General features: G+C 41.0%; 1 protein-coding gene and 1 pseudogene across 1 annotated transcript; one reads left to right on the top strand and one right to left on the bottom strand.

Annotated features, from left to right (window-relative positions):
- Positions 1-285: 285 nt before the first annotated feature.
- On the bottom strand, positions 286-12,944 carry LOC120424171 (V-type proton ATPase 16 kDa proteolipid subunit c). Its single transcript, XM_039588228.2, has 3 exons — positions 12,696-12,944; positions 5,281-5,470; positions 286-1,899 (listed from the first exon to the last, which is right to left on the bottom strand). The coding sequence occupies exons 1-3, from the start codon at positions 12,772-12,774 to the stop codon at positions 1,695-1,697; spliced, it is 474 nt and encodes a 157-aa protein (XP_039444162.1). The 5' UTR covers positions 12,775-12,944; the 3' UTR covers positions 286-1,694.
- A 3,868-nt stretch (positions 12,945-16,812) lies between these two features.
- LOC120425457 (histone H3.1-like) lies at positions 16,813-17,405 on the top strand (annotated as a pseudogene).
- Positions 17,406-18,961: the final 1,556 nt, after the last annotated feature.

The following is an 18,961-nucleotide window of genomic DNA, read 5'->3' as shown; positions in this document are numbered from 1 at the left end:
CAGGTGGAACCCGTCCTCCGCGCCGGTTTCAGCATCAAAACGTACGCGCATCGGAAGCGGGTCCAGGGGGCGGCGTAGCCACCAGGAGGGGTGCTCCGAAAGGAGGGGTGTGGCCAAGTTGTGCTAGCATTCGTCGCGGGTTGCTGCGATCGTGTGTGTGTGTCGTTTTGTATCGGTGTGTGTGTCACATATTTTTTTGTCTTTAGTTTGCATTGCAAAGCAATAGCACCGCGTGCGAAAGAGGAACGATGTTATTGTTCTCTTTCGCAAAGGATTTTTTGTTTGTTTCAGAGTTGATGGTCGCTCTTTTTCTCTCTCTTTTAAATTTGATGGTCTTTCGGGTCCATTTTTTTAACTAGTCAGTTTATAGTACACTCTCTTTTAGTAGTTGTTTTAAACAATCACATTTGTTTTATAATATGCAGCTGTTTCTTTTGTTCCTAACTCAATCTACACGTAAGAAATAAAGGTATTTACGAACATTTACATTGAAGGTATAGAACAAGTTGGATTTTGTGTGATTTCTTTAATATACTCTGCCTTTCCCGATGATATTATGAACGATTTCATATATGTAACGAACGCGAAATAATGAAATGTTCTAACTCTTTGTTTTTTTCGTTTCTTCCAATAATGCACCTCCTTCCGGGACCGAAAACAAAACTGTCTAATACTCTCTCTGGACCTTTGTTTCAGCAAGTTTTGAGCACTCGCGAAACGCGTTCCCGCCGATGTTCTGTAAGAGTGGTGGAGTTTCGGTTGAGTTTGCCGGGAACCGTTTCCGTCTCGCTAAACCTGTGATTTTTCTTTGTTTGTGATGGAAGCTTTTATCACAGACTCAACCTTTTGTGACTTGCTTTTCGTTCGAGTAACTTTTTTTTTTATCTCAAAACGTTCTCTCTGTGTTTTGCTGATGTTGTTCGTGTGAAGAAAACCATAATTATTGCAGAAGAAAACAATCTAAACCGAAATTGACCGAGATACGCGCGCGCAAAACCAAACCGGAAGTTGCGGTTCTGGCACAGGTTCCGCGTTCCGCCACACTCCCTCACTTCGTCCAATATGGGCGATAAGCAGCAACGGAGCGGGGGTTGTTTCCTTGTTCTATCGTTTTTTTTTCGTTTTGTACAAATAGCAATTATTTAGCACTCAATTTCGATTTGTTCGGAACCGGACCCGGGCCGCCGTCCGCCGACTTCCGGCCGGCTTTCGTCTTTCAAGGGGGCGGCGCGCAGAGGGAGACAAAACAATTACATAAATTAAGTGTGTTTGTTTTGTTTGTGGGTTACAATTAAATACAATATTTTACATAAATACATAGTCTCTCAATTGTTTTTTTTGTTCTAGGTTCCGGAAGCAGGTGGCGGTGGCATCTCCATCAATTTCTGGATGTTAAGAAGCTGGTAAACGACGCGGATACCACAACATTGCGTAAGCACATTATTGGCGACTTTAGTTCTTGCCCTTTTCTAAACGAAAAATTTGTAGTAATAAAGTTTGTGTTTGTGTGTGTTTTTTTGGTAAATATTGTCACTGCTGCCGCGAAGGATGTTACAGGCCGAACTCGGATCTTGCTGTGCTCGGCCACAGCGCGCAGTTTTGTTGTTTTTACTTGATGGAGTTTGATGAGTTGGAGTTGTTTGTGGTGGTGGTGGTGATGGATGACGACTCGAACCGCACAACACAGTTCCAGCTTATTTCGTGTACAGGTAGATGGCGACGATCAGACCGTACAGACCCAAGACTTCGGCGAAAATGAGGATCAGAATCATACCGACAAACAGTCTGGGCTGCTGGGCGGTACCACGGACACCGGCGTCACCGACGATGCCGATGGCGAAACCGGCGGCCAGACCCGAGAAGCCGACAGCAAGACCAGCGCCTAGATGGATGAAGCCCCTGGGGAAGGAGAAGAAAGAAGAGAAAACTCTTAGAACCGTGTTTCTGTGGTGGTTAGGTTTGGTAACAGAATGTCCACATGACTGCTGAAGACAACATCCTTCAATATTATTATGTTTGATTTGGTTTTGTAAGGGAGCGTTCTTTTATTACTTAACGCTAAAAAAATGATTTTTAAACCCCCTCCCCCCCTCGTAACAAAATTTCCACACAAATTTTAAATATTTTTAATGGACCGTAAAACGACCTCTGAGCCCCTCCTCTCAACTACGTTACGAAATAAAAACACGCTCCCTAACTACTTCTGTAATGTCGCACAGATTAGATCTTGGGGTATTCATGAAGCCATGTTTAGTCCTATGCCGAGGGTCCTGATTGCTCCAATAAGACTAAGTCACTCGCGAGCACAAATCTAGAGCGACGAAAAACTGCTCTGATGTATTCCTACCGTTTGTCACTTCCACACCAATCGCTACTGAATACTCTCTCTTTGCTCTCCCTCTCACTCCAATCGGGTAGTACAGCGAATGGTTCAGAGAGACCGATTTCGTTAAGTCGCTCAAAGCTGACTGAAAATAGTTTGCGATCGGCTTTGCTTTGATCATTTAAGAAATTGCTTAAAATCAATGATATCAATAATATTTTGCAATTTTGTTGTTTACACAACATCAAAGACACATTTGGCAGCCATTTCCACCATACCAAATTCTAATTGACAGCAAACTGTGGTAGTGCAGGCCAAGTGAGCACCGCGCTAGTAGAAAAAGAAATTCACGAAGTATTTGTTACGCTGAGTGAAGCGATTGAGCAAGCCGCTGGCCACCAGCCTGTCGTGCTCGCTCCGGTCGGCAACGATTCGTTCGATGATTTCTGATCTTTGAGCTAAAAATTAGGACCCTTGGTCCTATCATTCGATATCATGATTCATGAGGTTTGAAAAGCAACAAGATAGAAGAACAGCATGTAATTCCATCGTGCACCTAATGTTGGCATATCAGCACTTTGGCGTTTAATTTCAGCTCATAAAATCGTTTTCATTCGAAAGCTAGTAATAAATTGCTTAATGTGGAGCGAGCAAGCAAGTTTATATCAAAAGTGTTGCTAAATAAGTTGAAATCGACAAATAGGATGGAATTCGGACCGTAATCTTAACACCTTAACTCCCAAGCTCGAGAAAAATGGGGAATTTCCATATAAATTCCATACAAGAGAGTTTAGATGTTAATCTACCAAACATACGAGAGTTACGAGAGTTCTCGCAAATATGTCACTGTTCGTGCAAAAGAGCTATGAAAATAATCGAAATTCTGTATCATGATTTTTTTTATTCGTTTTGATGGAATAAAAGTTAGTTATTATGATGACCGAATGGTTCTTTTGAAAAACGTTTAATTTAATTTAATTTTTGATATTTCATCCTCATCTACCATTGGAACAAAACAATAGCCAAGAAAATTCTTCAAAACATTTTTTTCCACATTGTTGATCAAAAAAATTTGGTTGTTGGCCAGCGAATGATCGCATAGGTTAAAGCTGCCGGGAATAAAGAATTAACAACGAAGGAAAATTAGAAAAACTCAATTTTGCTGAGTGGTTTCCTTTTTTTCAAATCGATAAAAAAAATCATTGCAACAGAAATTTCCAAACAGATCAATAGTAGAGACCCTTGGCGTCTGGAGACTGGTCTAAGCTTGCTAAATCGATCTGGCAACGTATGTATTGAGCTTGGCAACACTGATAAGTTTTGCTGGGCGTAAAGGCAAATGCTCGTTTGGATACGTCAAACTCGTGTCTGTTTGGGTACGTCAAATTCACTTCGACCAGTCTCCCTATTCAGGTTCTCTAATCAATAGTAGTACAATTTAGGCCCATTTAAAAATTTATAAATTATATTAATTAATAAAGTTAGGTAAAATCCCGAAAATCTCTGGACGTAATATTTGAACAAACCCCAGAAGGGGCTTCTACTTCAAAATAATAATTATCATGAGCTGATATAAATAATGACTGCAGTATAAATCGGGAAAGCAGTGATTAAATTTAAAAGCATTGAAGTTAGTTTTCATTTGATGGTTCTGTTTTATCCAACTCGAAACCAATTAGAACATTCAACAGATTGTTGTTTATTTCGTATTTTCCTAAAGATTCTTTCTTTTAATTCTTCATAAAACATAAAAAGAATTATTTCAAATTTAATGAATTACTAAGAATTTAATTCGTCACGACTTTTTAATTTGCTTAAAGCTTTTATAGTTGCAGTGCAGTGGCACTAAACTATGCCTTTCCCAACTACGGATGTCACATGTATGTACTGAAGGCATGTTTTAACGTTTAGACAGCAATGAAAACTTCAGGTGTTTCGTCCTATTAGTCATTCTATACAGGTCAAACCCAAGTCATGCTAGCCACAAGCGGGTCAACTTCATTACATTGCAATCCATAGAGTTATCTACGTGCGCATGTATTGCGTGTACGTACACGAAAAAAAGTGAGGTTAAATTTTGTACCGGCCAGCAAAACGAATGGTGTGCTAGTGTGTGTGAGATCGGGCTTAGATAACTCTATTTACTCACGGGTATGAATCTTCAAGCAATTTCAATATGGCGACTTGTATCAGAAGAAAGTGAGGCATTTTCGCTAGTTCTCACTGTTCTGTGTTCTGCGTGCACGTCCGCAAATATCGACCACACATATACTAACACAAAGCGCCACCAAGAGGCAAAAGGTAATTACGAATATTTTTGGCACTTTTGTTAAAAAAATATGCGGTTTTGCAAAAACAAATAACAAAACCAACTTTTAAGTGTAGTTCGACTATCAAACTTGTAATTCGTTGCTGATTTGTTGGGAATTTTTTTTAAATAAAAAGTTTTTTTGCAGCACCACTTTTGGGCGGACATTTCTGTTGTCACCTTTTGGTTCCTTGGATTTGCCATCGATAATTTCACAGTGTAATAAACAGGGCTGCTACCACCACGCGGCGCCACCGTTTTGATTGAGAAAATGATACAGGTTTTTCAGACGAGTTTCAATCCCGTGATTTACTGGAACAATTCCACCGTCATTAACATCAGATCTTTGACAGAATTATCTATGAATTAACCGTCTTGCATACACTGCATTGCAAAGGACTCTAGAAGAGCCATCTTTTCCTTAATCTCCTGGTTTAGATATTGTATTACACACTGCCATACTTTCGGTTAATGGGGTTTCGAATCTTTTAGAGATTTTGAGATCATAGTCATATCTCATATCTGTGTCAGTCAGGAGCATGGTTGGGCAGTGGGCTTTCGGCAATCCAGGTAAATGTTTCCCAGGTCCAGGTTCTCGCTCACGAAGACGGTGTTGGGGAAATGCAGTCCTCAGAGAGGCGATACTCACTTGTACAGTGTGTACTTCTCCGGCTCCTCCAGCGCACCGGCAATCAGGACAGCGACGACCAGACCGTAGATGGCAATGATACCCGCCATGACGACGGGGATGATGGACTTCATGATCAGCTCGGGTCTCATCACCGACATGGCGGCAATACCGGTACCGGACTTGGCCGTTCCATAGGCAGCTCCGAGGGCTAAAGGGGGGAAAAATTAGTTTGGATTAGTCATATTTTGCTGGTGTTTGCGGATTAATTGCCTCCCACAGGTGGCAAACAGATTCCCCACGAGTTGTTGTCGCCCAGCGAACGGTCACATGCACTTTCGTACGACATTTGCTTATCTTCGGTTGGTAACTTATCTGATAAAGAAAATGAATGGCACTCATTCAATTGCTTGAAGGTGGATTGGCACTTGACGAGGCTCAATTGCGATTTATATTTTGACAATTGCAGGGTTTTTTTTTCGTAACGCAAACAAAATTCACCGATTGTTATCAAAGTACTTGAGGGTGTTATTGCGTGGAGTAGAGTAAACGGCGTCTGGCTTTGTTTTCTGCCAAGTTGAGCATTGCATTAGTCACTGAGTGCTACAAATAGCTTTATAATGAGGATGAATCAGACAGTTTCGACTTATTCTCTGTGTTCTAGACCGAAGATACGATCAAAAGTTATGCAAATAGCTCAACAAATCGCCCACCAAATATGTAACCAGGTGACCATCAAGTGCTAACACACCTGTTTATCGTCGTATCACATGACTTGATATCATCGCCGTTATGAACTGCCTCGAAGAGGTGGAATGTAACCGTTCCATAAATCAAGTCCCATTATCAGTATAGAGGAGGCACATGTGACAATCATACTCTCGCACACAATCACACTCACAACAACTTCTTGGAAGATTATTTCTGTGCCGGACACCGGTACAATTTCGGTTGCGACCCCCATAATTAAATTAGTCTTTGGAAGTTTCCAAAAAACGTTGACCGTCGCCAACTCTCACATGACCAGCCCAAATAACCCTGGGATGGAAGCTCACAAATACCGCCCAAGTCATATGACTCTCGTTGGATCTCACTACGACGATCATCAAACGATAACGAATACCATCACGGGCGAAGAGAAGAGGGAAACAAACAGCATACACACATTTAATAAAATGGCACAGCGAAACGCCGCCGCAACAAATCAGCGATCGACGCGAGGTTTCAACTGGACTCAACTGTTTGCTGTGCAGGTGAGAGTGTCAATAACAACTTCATTGGAATCACACACAGTTCGATTGGCTGCGTTGCACATTATGTGGGAATGAGTGGGATCGTAGCATTTCTCCAGGAAACGGTGCTGACTGACGTGTACAATCAGTGTTGTGGTTTTTTGTACTTTTTGAGCATATACAAATAATTCGACTTTATGTTCAAAAAGTCTCTTGCTGCCCTAAACATTGAAATGACATCAAAGAAAAATGAAGAGTACAGCTTCTTAGAAAAAATACCCACATTCTTTCAAAATATGATGTTTGGTAAAGTGTCAAACGAATCAATATTGAAGAATAATATGATGAGAATAAGTTGTCAAAAGATTGTGGAGTTGATCCGGAGCGTTTGGTACGGTATGTCCACGCATCCTTCCTCCCCTGTAGATTCTGTGAAATGTGATCGCAGAATCCTCTATGCGGTAAACACAACGCAGTAGGGCTGGCCGCTTTAATTTTTGTAGTACATTTTCGAGTGTTCTCGGATGTACTGCAATTATTAATATTTCCAGCATGCTTTCATCGGACTGGCTGTAAGTTAGTAATACAAAACATTGACACTGCACTATGGAGCGCTAGGTGATCTGATAGAGATATAGCAAAAACATTTTTCTCTCTTTGACGAATCATTCGTATACAAATTTTTGAATTAATTAATATCCCCCCTCCCCTCCTCCATTCAGAATTGATATATTTTCGTCTGCCAGATTTTTCCAGATTTTTAATCGATACTTTGCCAGATTTTTCAAATTTTGACCTGGTAACTCTGCGCATGCAGATCGCTGTCAGGTTTACATGCGAGCAAAATTCTAGATCTTTCTTTTTTGCATATTTGGGGTGTAGTAACAGTGAAGAAAACTGTTAAGTATGTGTAAAAAAAATACCGTTCAAAGGTTTCAACTAATTTGAAAGTGCTGAGGACTTTGATATTGATCAGTTTATATACGAGCTCGCTGCAAAATCTGTTATAAAAGGTAACATTTTTGTAGCAAATCCACTATGACAGATTTTGATACATTTTTTCCTGTGGGTGCAACAGGGATATTTAATTATTTCGAAAATGTTTAGCCAAAGTTCCATTTGTAACGTTTTTTTTGTATCATTTGGTATGATAATAGCAGAAAACTATAAAACATCGAAAAATGTTGGAAATGTTATTTTCAAACGAAATGGAATAAAAAAGCTAAATTTCGATCCAAAATATTCAAATCATTTCGGAGTTTCTTCACGTTATATGACACTTGTTCTTTGAAATTTTACAAAATTTTCAAGAGATTTAAAAATATAATAACTAAAACTGCTTGGCGTTTTCATTCATTGAATTTTACATTGTATTATTTATGGCATGTTACAATCAGAGCTCATTTCGCTGTTTATTGGTTGAATTTTGTGTATTCATTTCGCAGTATTGACCAGATTTCACGATCAAGAGCAAATTTCACGGATTACGATTTCTGCGAATTTCCCTAGCCATAATCATGTGCATCAATATTGAATATTAAGTTATATCTGCACCTTTATAAGAGTATTTGACAGCGCTAAGACTTAGGATTTCAAGCCTTCAGTTCGTGAAACACTTTTAGGACATTTCTAGATTACTTTATCAAAACAATCAACATGTACATAGGACCATTTGAAAAAGCAAGCTAGATTTTCAAATAGGTTTCCAACTTTGATCATTTTTAGTAGTTCTCAGTTGGTCTAAGGCGATTTTTGTTTGACCCTCTACCCTCTACTGCCTAATTTTTTTTCCGTGTTCAGAAGGACATCAACAGAAATCGAGTAATAAATAGCCGTATAGGAAGAGAGTTTGCCAAATAATTGTTCAAATTTAATGCAAATAATAACAGAAAAAGTGTTGTTAAACAAGTTGTGTTCATTAGAATTCTCCACCACGTTTTAAAATTTTAGTAATATTTTTTCTAAGATTTTAGAAATCTAACAAGCATGTCAAAAAATATGAACAATGGTGTGCCTATAAATGCATATTTGTCTCATGTGGGATTTCGTCACCTCGAAGTTATTAATTTCTTCTGTTATTGTAAATTTTCCTGAAAACCAAACAGAATCGATCCTCAATTCTGTGGAATCAGAAAAAAGAATCTCGATATGATCAATCCAAATCGTTCCATATGACCAAATTAATTGCAAAAATTTCCAATTCCATACAACTTTCTAGGGACTGTTGGACAAATATGCGATTATTGTACTTTTTAGTTGGAAAACAACTTTAAACGCGTTACTTTACAATAAATCTGTTTCAACAACGATTTCAACTCAAAAATCAGTTAAAATTCAGATTATTTTTAGAGAAAGAAGCAAACCAACGCTGATGGTTGTTAACCCTCTACTGCCCACATTTTTTTTAGATTTTTTTTTATTTTTTTCGTGTTCAGGAGGTCATTTTGAGCAACTTTTGTTCTACGAAAAACTTTTTTTCTTTTGCTTTATGTTTTTCTTGTTTCATTTTTAGTATTTTAATTTGCATTTATTTTGTTTAGTTTATATTTGTTTTTGGTATTATTTGGCCTATTTCATCACCTCCTATCATTACATTTTGCCTATCTTATTTTTTCATGTTTTTACAGTCACTTTTAAAATTTTTTGTTTGTTTTTCTGCTAAAAATGGCACCATTATCATTTAAATTGTAAAAATAATGCGTAAAGACATAGTCTGGGACACTTAACAAATACTGCATACTTCTTTTTACTTAAAATATAGAAAATGTTAGTAAAAAAACGTTACTTAATCCACCTTTAGGTGGTTGGTGCCTTCCTCTCATTTATAGAGTGATTACAATCCCCTAAAGTGTCCACATGATTTAAGGATCTCCCCTAACGTGATCGCAGCACCTAAGAGGTCCTTATAAAAATAAGTGACGAGTAAAAAAAATAGACTTCCTACAGACTTTTTGTCAAGATTATACAGACACCGCCTTTCAGGAAAATGGCATCCCTCTACAAGGCTTTTTTCGTGGCGATCAGACGGGACCATTTGAGGTTATGTAAATTCAGACCATTTTTTAAACTGCTTGTAATTTTAGATAGGTAAGTCAGATCTTGAAAATTTTTAATCCACAAGAAAGGTCTTCTCATATGCTTTCTAAAAATATATAACATGTGAGGGTTTCATGAAAAAACCACCCTTTTTACCATAATTTTAATTTAATATGAAACAGTTTTTTTAACATAACTTTTTAAATACATGATAAAACTGCATGAATTTAAATAGCAACTTAGGGGACGTTAAGACGGATCGATTAAAACCATTCCGGCCAAAATCGGTTGAGCCTGTGACAAGATATTCCAGTGACATTGATTTGGTACACATGTCTACATACAGCCAAACACACAGACATTTGCTCAGCTGGTGATTCTGAGTCGATATCCAGAGTTTTTTTTGAAAAGGACCAATAAACTATTGTCTTTCATATGTTTATAGGACCTAATCAAAAAAAAACTCTAGATATGTACAAATGAAGGTAGGTCTAGGAGGTCTAACTAAAAAGTTCGTTTTTCGAGTGATTTTATAGCCTTTCCTCAGTAAAGTGAGGAAGGCAAAACACAGCCAAAGTTGACCACTAAAAAAAAATTTTTTTAAACACTTGCAAAGTTATGTGACTAAAAAGTAAAAATTCCAACCCTAAAATTGTCTCAAACTTCAAGAGTTCTTCTTTCCAATGCTTTTTGAAGATCAAAAATTGGTTGAAAAATGTAATTTTGGCGATTTGTTAAATCGAAGCCCGTCTAAAGGCGGGGTTGGGTTGTAGAGGGTATGAGAAATATGCTTTTGAGGACAGCGAGTGGTATTTACACACTTTACAGAAGTTGGTCTCAGAATTTATGACAAAATAATATTCGGATCCACCTTGGAATCTGTCGTTAGATAAGTTAAAGTAAAATATTTTGTACAGTTTGAATATCATCAACCCAATCTTAAGTTATTCGCACACTTATGAAGACGGTGATCTTAGCGGGTTGTAGACTGGAGAATCGTATTTGTGTGATGACTTTGGATACAATTACTACCGGGATGACATTTGGTCTTGGGGTGAAATTGATTCATGCTAATTTGTAGAGACCCTTCTGATAAAATTACAAATGATTTCGAAACGTCATTATTCAAAGAAAACTCAAGTAGAGTGGATCAACACGCGGAAATTATGAATTGTTGCCACTTTTCTCATGAAATTCTTAGACACAAAGTTATGCGAAAGAAAAACATTTACTCACTAGATCTACTTTAATATGAATTTGCCATAAATCTAGAAATGATATTGACGTTTGATTACAGTTTTTAAAGGTGTTTTCAAGTAAGTTTCTATCGCCATTTTTGCAAATGATTTGTCTGTACAGTGAGAATCTGAAAATTGGATGGAATAGGACCGAATCCTTCCTGCAAAACATACGAGCATTTTCCTAGAATAAAAGGGTTTCTTGGCCTAATTAACTCAACCTTATCAAAGTTTTGTTATATCAGAGGATTATCGAAATGATGTGGCTAAGTAGGAATAAAATTTACGTTATTTGAATAAAGTTTGATAAAATTCTTAAATAATACAACTTTGCTGAGAAGCCTTTTCCCTTCAACTCCAAACCCATCTGTAACATATTTCAACCAACTCCAATCTGCACATGACTCCCCCAAATCCCCCCTCCCCTCTCCAACCCTTCTTCGATTTTTGCATAACCGCTCTCGCCGCGCCGTGATCTTGTGGTCTACCTTCCGCCGCTGCTCGTGTCACATGTACACGACGGCACAATTACAAACGCAGCCACTAATCACATGCGTGCGCTCACATCCACACAATAGAAGGAACATGATTACGGGCTACCAGCGCAAAAGTTACTACACTCTCGAGTCGAGTTGAGAAACCTTCGATAAGAAAAAATCGTACAATCATCGGCGCGGTTAACACAAATACAACGTTGGCAAGTTGAGGGGGGTTTGGGGGCTTTGCTGAGACCGCCGTCAAGGCGAAGAGAGACAATATAATTGTTAAGTAATGACGTCACATGACTGACTCTGGAAGGCGTTCGAAGACGACAGTGAGTCAATTTCTTGGGAATTTTGTCGTCTTTTTAATAAGGCGAGACATTTGAAAATGCAGAATTTTCGCTTGATATTGCAAGATTGAAAGGGAAAAATCGATAATCTGCTCTCGTGTGGTGAACCACCCACTTTTGCTCCCCTTTTGGGGAGGGTGGTCACTCTCAGAGATGTGTTTTTTTCCCAAGGGGGGTTGAGGAGATGAAAAGCATCCCTTAATCGATAGCCAGCAACTTTTCCGGAGAACGCCCTGCTGAACTAGTTTCTTCAGCTTGATTTGTACAAACTTAAAGATGTTCAAAGTTGGTGCGATTTGCTCAATGTTGAGGAAATTCTTGGAAGTTTAGGCTTAAATAGGTTTAAAGTAACTCAAATCTGTTAAGATACGATCGAGTTATGCTAATATAAGGTAGATCTAAGAAAATAGTTGCAAATTCCAACTAAATCGTGATGAATCGCTTGAAAAGTTGGTCACGAGACCGCGGAAAAAAACGAAGAGGAAGAAGCAATTTCATCATAAATACATAAACAGCTTGTACTGCTGCGGGTGGGCAACTGGTCACATGGGACACCCAGCAGAACCCCGCGTGACCGGAATCGGACGGAACTCGGCGAGGTCAACCGCGGAATCTCGCACTCGAAAAGTTCCGTTCTCTCCAAAAATCCTTGGCGGGCAGGGTGTCCCTTTAAAATCAATAATAATCAACATTCTAGCAGCAGGCTCTGCGATCTCCTCCAGACGTTTCAGTGTGCGTCACAAACACACTGACAGATGGGAGAGATGTCACGAATACACTCTCGTGCTCTCGTGTCAAACGAGTGGAAAAGTAGGCGATTTTCTTCGGGGCAGAAATTTCCACCCAAGCGATTCTTCGCGGAATTTGTACGGATTCCTTCGAGCAAGAAGTAACCAAGAATCGATTCCAATCCGCTCGTCCAGATGTCCGGACGAATCACATGATCGCACAGGGAACAGGTTGCAACCTTGCACCGTGTCACAATCGCGCACAAACACACACACTCACACCCGCACAAAGCCACATGACCCCCGTCGTCGCGGACATTTTTCTTCTCTCGTCGGGCAAATCCGGATTTTTTCCGGAACGGACACTTACCGCTGAAGATGATGGCAGCGGCCGCTCCCATGACGCCGAAGAAGGGCGAGTAGACGGGGTTTTCCTCTCCGAGAACCATTTTGACAAAGTTTTGCTGGCGGCGGTGCTGTTCCGGGTTGCTGCGATGGAGTGTGTTGAGTGAGTGAGTGGCGGCTGTTGGAACCTGCTACGCGACGGCTGGAGAGTCTGCTGGAGAGAAGATGCGACTTACTCGACACACTCACGGTACAAAACTGAATGAACGAACGGCGAGCGCCGCGACGAGCAAATATGGACGGGCGCGCGCGTTGCGTGTGTGTGTGCGTGAGAGCGACCGAGGGGCGGCCGTGTACGGATAGGGCGCGCGGTTTGGGCGTGTGGGTGAGTTTTACACGAGTGCTGGTCACATGACTTGCGTGTGGACGATGATGGTCGCGGCCGATAGAACGGCGGCTGTGATTGGTCGGTTCGGTGGTGTTGTGTGTGCAGGGGGAAATGTTGAGTTTTGCGGCGATTTCAAAGCGACGGGTTGAACAGCCGCAAAAGTGACGTTTTGATATTGGTTAGTAAAAATTTGCATGTTTAGTACTTAAAATCAGACTCTTACCGGAAGACAAATATTCAAAAATAATGATTAAAAAAAAAAAAAAACTAAAATTCCTTTAAGTATACTTTAAGAAAAACATATAAAATCTGGTACTTTGTTCGGAAACTCATTAAAAACAAAATCAAGTCTAGACTTTTTTTGACATAGGACTATGTCTCTACTTACTATATTGAAGAATTCGACGACGTTTTTTCCGCTAGGTTCGCTGTTGTTCCCGCGGTGTTCGGAATGACAGCCCCCATACAGTTTGAGCAGTTTTTAGGTAAAAATCGCGTTTATGATGAAAAATCAAGCATTTTCAGAAAAGTGGGGTATTGCAAAGTGTGGCAATTTCGCTAACGATCATAATGCGTGGTGATTTGTAGTGATTAATTGTGACTGGTATTTTATTTAAACGATTTTTCTAAAAAGATGATCGATATTTTGGATAACTTGAGTTAAATGTTGCAAAAGTTAAAAGTAATGATGAAATGTTATGTAAAAGTGTTTAAACTTTACTTTTCTTCCCCTTTGACCAAAATATTGACCTTAAAAATGCATTTTGGTGATTTTTTGGAATTTTTTGGAAAAATTCGAATAACTGGCAATTTTTTGAGAAAATTATTGTAATTATGCTATAATATGACTCTAATAGTTTGTTCTATCAATAATACACACATAAGGAGCATTATCAATCAAGTGAATCATCTTTAAATCAATTTTTCAAAAGATCTTTTTGGTAAATTTGAGGAAAAAACATGAAAAATTAACTCAGCCCCTATGATTTATACATCATTTGATTCGTTTATGCGATTGCCACACTTTACAATAACTTTCATCGACGTTAAAAAATATTTGAAGGAAATAAAAATCAAAAACTGCAAAAAAAATAATATTTCCAAGCACGCTGTCATTCCGAACATCGTTGCGTAGTGCTTCTACTCGCCACCAGGATGCGTGCACGTTTCTGTCGAATCTCTCAATTGGGGGGCCAGTTCAGAAATTCGATCCAAACCGTCACAAGCGTGCGAAAAAAATTGACATATTTCAAACGCTTATATCTTTTCCCCCAATCGATTAATCCAGAAGATTCAATCACCAGTCGAAAGGGGAAGACTTAAGCTATCGTTTTATTACATAATAACTTTGACTAAACATAGTTTAAGCGCTTAAAACATGCAATCAAAATGAGTCATTTTTCAGTTCAAATCGGGCAGATGACCAATCAGAGCGAGCGTATGCATTCGAGGCCGCGCCCCTTTTGTGCCGTTCTCCGGCTGTGCCGCTATATAAGCAGAAAATTTCGCAAAAGCAAGTCACTTTAGAACGAGCACTCGAACTGTGCACGTCAGGCCGGCGCGGAGCAGCAGCAGCACAGCAGCCGGAAAAAGGAGGAAGCAGCAGTCAACATGAGGATAAAGAAGCTGTGGACGTTCGAACAGGCCTAATCGGGCTCGCGCGGGAGCAACAATCGAGCAGCAGCAAAAGGTGGAAGAGCGTCGTGGAGGAGAACGAGGATGACCTCGCGAACCGGGTTCAGTCGTAATCAAACGGCCCTTTTCAGGGCCAATAAATCAATCACGAAAGAATTTGTCTCTATAATTTCATGCACGCTCATTTCTGAATTATCAATTTTTCTGAAACTCAAATACATTTTGAAGGTACCGTAATCGGGGGTGACATTGGGTTTGGGGGTGAGATGAGGTCATACAAATTTCTGCATTTTTGTATGACACAATCTCACCCCCAAACCTAATGTCACCCCCGATGACAGTACTTTGAAAAACACTTCAAAGCGGTTCACCAAAATATGACTGAAAATGACAGCCGAGTTTCTAAACTATTTGCGCCGAAAAATGAGATTGAGTTGCTATCGATTAATTAAAAAGGTCAGAAAAGGATAGAATATTTGCTTAGAATTGAAGGATAACTCTTTCGTGATAAATTAGTGGCCCTTAAAAGGGCCGTTTATGTTTGGACGATTCACCACACTGCGGCGATAATCGTCGTTTTGCCGGTCATTTTACTCGTTCCTATCCGCAACTGATGCGGCCTTGTTTGCTTCTGCGACTGCAGCTGGCCCTCCGCCGACCCGAGGAAAGATTCTGGTTGGATGGCTGGATGGTTCTGCTGCTTCTGCTGTTGGTCTTCTTCTTCTCCTTCTGCTGCTTCCTCCGCGATGGACTGATGCGGTCTTCTCGAGTGCTCGATCCAAAATGACTCGCGGGTGCGAGGTTTGGCTGCTTTTATGTCGGCAGAATAGGAGAACGGGACAAAAGGGGCGCGGTCTCAAATGCATACGCGCAAAAAAAGTTTATGCGTTGGAGACCGCGCCCCTTTTGAGCCGCTTGCCATATCCAAATCGATTTAAGCAACCAAACATCGCCCGCGCGTGTCATTTTGGAACGAGCACTCGAGAGGTCCACATCGGACCGGCGTGGAAGGTGCAGCAGCAGCAGCAAAAGGAGAAAGAAGCAGACCATCCGCCGGCCACCGAAAAACGGATCGTCGCGGGTTATTAAGAAGAACATCGCGGCCTGGCCAAGCAGTTAAATGTCATCCGGAAGGCGTTCACCCGACGCAAAGGAACCGGTGCAACGAGTTTGCTGAAGCTGGCAAAAACCCGGAAGGCCGCTGGTGCCGTGTAGAGGACAAAGGCCACGGCGTCTCCAATGTAATAGAAGGCTATCAAAACTGCGGCCAAGAAGCTCGAAGACCCCGAAGCCGAAGAAGACCGCCCCGGCTCAGAATGCTGCTGCCGCCAAGAAAAGTCAAACTAAACAGTCCTTTTCAGGACTACCAAATCATTCACGAAAGAGTTACATCTTCAATCATGAAAGAGGGACTTATTAAACATTGGCTTAACATTCCAACGCCCAAGGCTCTAAAAAAGTTGGAACGGTAACTTCAACTCGCTGGTTCTCGGGCATAACTCACCCAATCAAGACGATTCTTTTTTCCAGTGATTTGTTAGGATGTCTTGATGATCCTAGAACTTTGCAGAACTTAATTTGATCAAATCTGTAATTTTTGCGATCAAAAACATCGTTCCAACTTTTTTTTTCTCGTGTAAAATAAAATTCGCCAAAAATTCCACGGAGGCAGTCTTTTTGAAAAAGTTGGAACGATGTTTTTGATCACAAAAATTACAGATTTGTTCAAATCAAGTTCTGCAAAGTTCTAGGATCATCTAGACATCCTAACAAATCACTGGAAAAAAGAATCGTCTTGATTGGGTGAGTTATGCCCGAGAACCAGCGAGTTGAAGTTACCGTTCCAACTTTTTTGGGAGGCTTGGGCGTCCGTGTAAGTTGGACATGCGTTGGGCGTTCCAGTGTTAATAGTTTTACTATAGAAACAATTGAATCTTTTAATACGTTTTCAAAATGTAGTGATTTTGCTTGCAAAATGAGTCAAGTACCGTCATCAGGGGTGACATTGGGTCTGGGGGGTGAGATTGGGTCATACAAAAAAGCCGAAATTTGTATGACCCAATCTCACCCCCCAGACCCAATGTCACCCCTGATGACGGTACCTAATTTGAGGGGAAAATCATCCAAGCAACGCGACTGGTGTCGGTCGCGAAAAGGAGGGGAAGTAGAGGGCCAAAATCATATATAACAAAGCGCGCCAGAGCTCAGACCATCATTCTGACTGTAACATTCGACGGAGTAACATCGCATCGGAGGCTGATTAAGGACCATGGCTTGCACGAAGCAAATAGCTCGCAAGTCCACCGGGGGAAAATCACCGCGGAAGCAGTTGGCCATGAAGGCGCCGGCCACCGGAGGAGACGGATCTGCGGTTCCAGAGTTCGGCCGTGATGGCGCTGTAGGAGACATGCGAGGCGTATCTGGTGGGGCTGTTCGAGGACACGAATCTGTGCGCGATCCACGCCAAACGTGTCACGATCATGCCCAAGGACATCCAACTAGCTCGTCGCATTCGTGACGAGCGCTTCTGAAAGGATTACATCTCATCAAATTCTAGTCGGTTGAAAGAGTTGCCCTCATCCCCGTCCCTCGTCCGAGGCCCGGGACGAGGCAGCGAACTGCAATAATTTGAATTTAAATTTCAGGAACAAATTTTGGTCTTCGGGGGGCGACGGAATGCACAGCTTTCTGAGGCTGCTCTCGCCCCCAACCCCTCTGCCCTCCCCCCCCTCCCTCCATTCTGCTCTTAACATTCTTACTAAAATCGTTCTTCTCTTTCCTTCCTCTCTTTTGAATGGGTGTTCAGTCCAATTAGGGTTCGGCACGGGTCTTGGTCGGTCCTAAGGGTTTGAAAGTTCTGTTGGGTTGGGGAGTTAGGCTCTAAGAGCAAGAGACCAGACCAGATTTAAAACTAACTAAGCAAGCAAGCTAGGCAAAAGTAACAAATCTGGGAAGATCTCTTGTTCTTAGGCTTAGCTCCCTCAGCGTTCGCCAGTCTGTCGTGTTCGGGGGTTCAGCTCCCTCAGCGTTTGAAATTCGGTTGTGCGTCTTGAAGGGTCGTCCAAAAGCGCAAATTCAAAAGCAAGTTGGTAGAGTAGTCGTCCATAAACGTTTGGGTGGGTTGAAAGTGGTCTAAGGATGTTGTCAACTTGGGATTGCAAGTTGTCTATAAATGGTTTCCTCCCGGGTTGCAAGTTGTCTAAGGATTTTGTCGCCTTGGGTTTGTAAGTTGTCTATAAATGCTTTCTTCCAGTGTTGTAAGTCGTCCAAGGCGTTTGTTTTCTTGGGATGCCAGGGCGTAGAACTTTATAACGATTCATAACTTAATCTTCTTTTCAGAAATTCAATAATCTTCAACTTTTCTTTCAGAGATTTGGTCCTTTTTAGGACCACCCAAAACAATCACGAAAGAGTTATTCTTGATCAATTCTAAACCTTTAATCCTAAAACCATTCTTTTCAGATAACCAAACAATATGGTCCTTTTCAGGACCACCAAAATCAATCACGAAAGAGTTAGTCTTGTTCAATCTAAACCTAATAGCCTCTATACAGGGTAGCAATCCAAAATTTCGCAAAGCGAAATGATACGCCGTGATTCACCTTCCTCTCTCGACAAATTTCTCCTCTTTTTGGGACACGCTGGTTGGTTGAACAAACGTTTCCCAATCAGTCAATCGAGGGACGTGAGATTGATGTATCTAAAATCACCCCCACTCCACCTCATAATTTTCGTATCGTCGACGGGGCAAAAAGCGAATAAGGAAGTATAGGAGAACGGGTGCAAAGAGGCGGGGCATACGTCCCCGACCTAAATCAACAAAAAGCGGCTCGGTCAGTCAACATCGTACAGACGGAGCAACTTCTTCACTGGACTGGACGCGGCAAAGGAAGCGACAAGCAGAAGGGAGAAAAGAAGCGACAATGGAAGCCGGGCCAGTCGAAGCAAATCAGGCGGAAATCCAACACAGCTCTGTGCGCTGTTTAGAGGAAGCCTTTTTGACATCAATTCCGTCGGTTACCGTTTGGTGGTTCTTAAGACGTTATCAATACTGGCCGTTTCTGACCCGCAGACGGCAGATTGAGCGCAGCTGTGGTTGCAAGTAGGAGGAAGGCAGCAAATTGAAATAAACGGCCCTTTTCAGGGCCACCAAATTCATCACGAAAGAGTTATCTCATTCATTTCTTAAAATGCAAACGCTAATTGCACGCATGTGTAAGTCATTTACTATTTTGTGAGAGTTTTCTCACATTTGATTCTTAGAAAAA

Source organism: Culex pipiens, chromosome 2 (assembly GCF_016801865.2).
Source record: "Culex pipiens pallens isolate TS chromosome 2, TS_CPP_V2, whole genome shotgun sequence".
Classification (NCBI taxonomy): Eukaryota; Metazoa; Arthropoda; class Insecta; order Diptera; family Culicidae; genus Culex; species Culex pipiens.
The sequence above is the reverse complement of the archived record's forward strand: the minus strand, read 5'-3'. Positions and strand labels throughout refer to the sequence as shown.

What these genes read in the sequence shown, in the direction of transcription:
- LOC120424171 (XM_039588228.2), bottom strand. Translation starts at nt 12,774, where the DNA reads ATGGTTCTCGGAGAGGAAAACCCCGTCTACTCGCCCTTCTTCGGCGTC. An exon ending in CGCTGCCATCATCTTCAGCG is followed by an intron (nt 5,471 to 12,695) that starts GTAAGTGTCCGT and finishes TCCCCCCTTTAG; the next exon opens with CCCTCGGAGCTGCCTATGGA. An exon ending in GAGAAGTACACACTGTACAA is followed by an intron (nt 1,900 to 5,280) that starts GTGAGTATCGCC and finishes CTCCTTCCCCAG; the next exon opens with GGGCTTCATCCATCTAGGCG.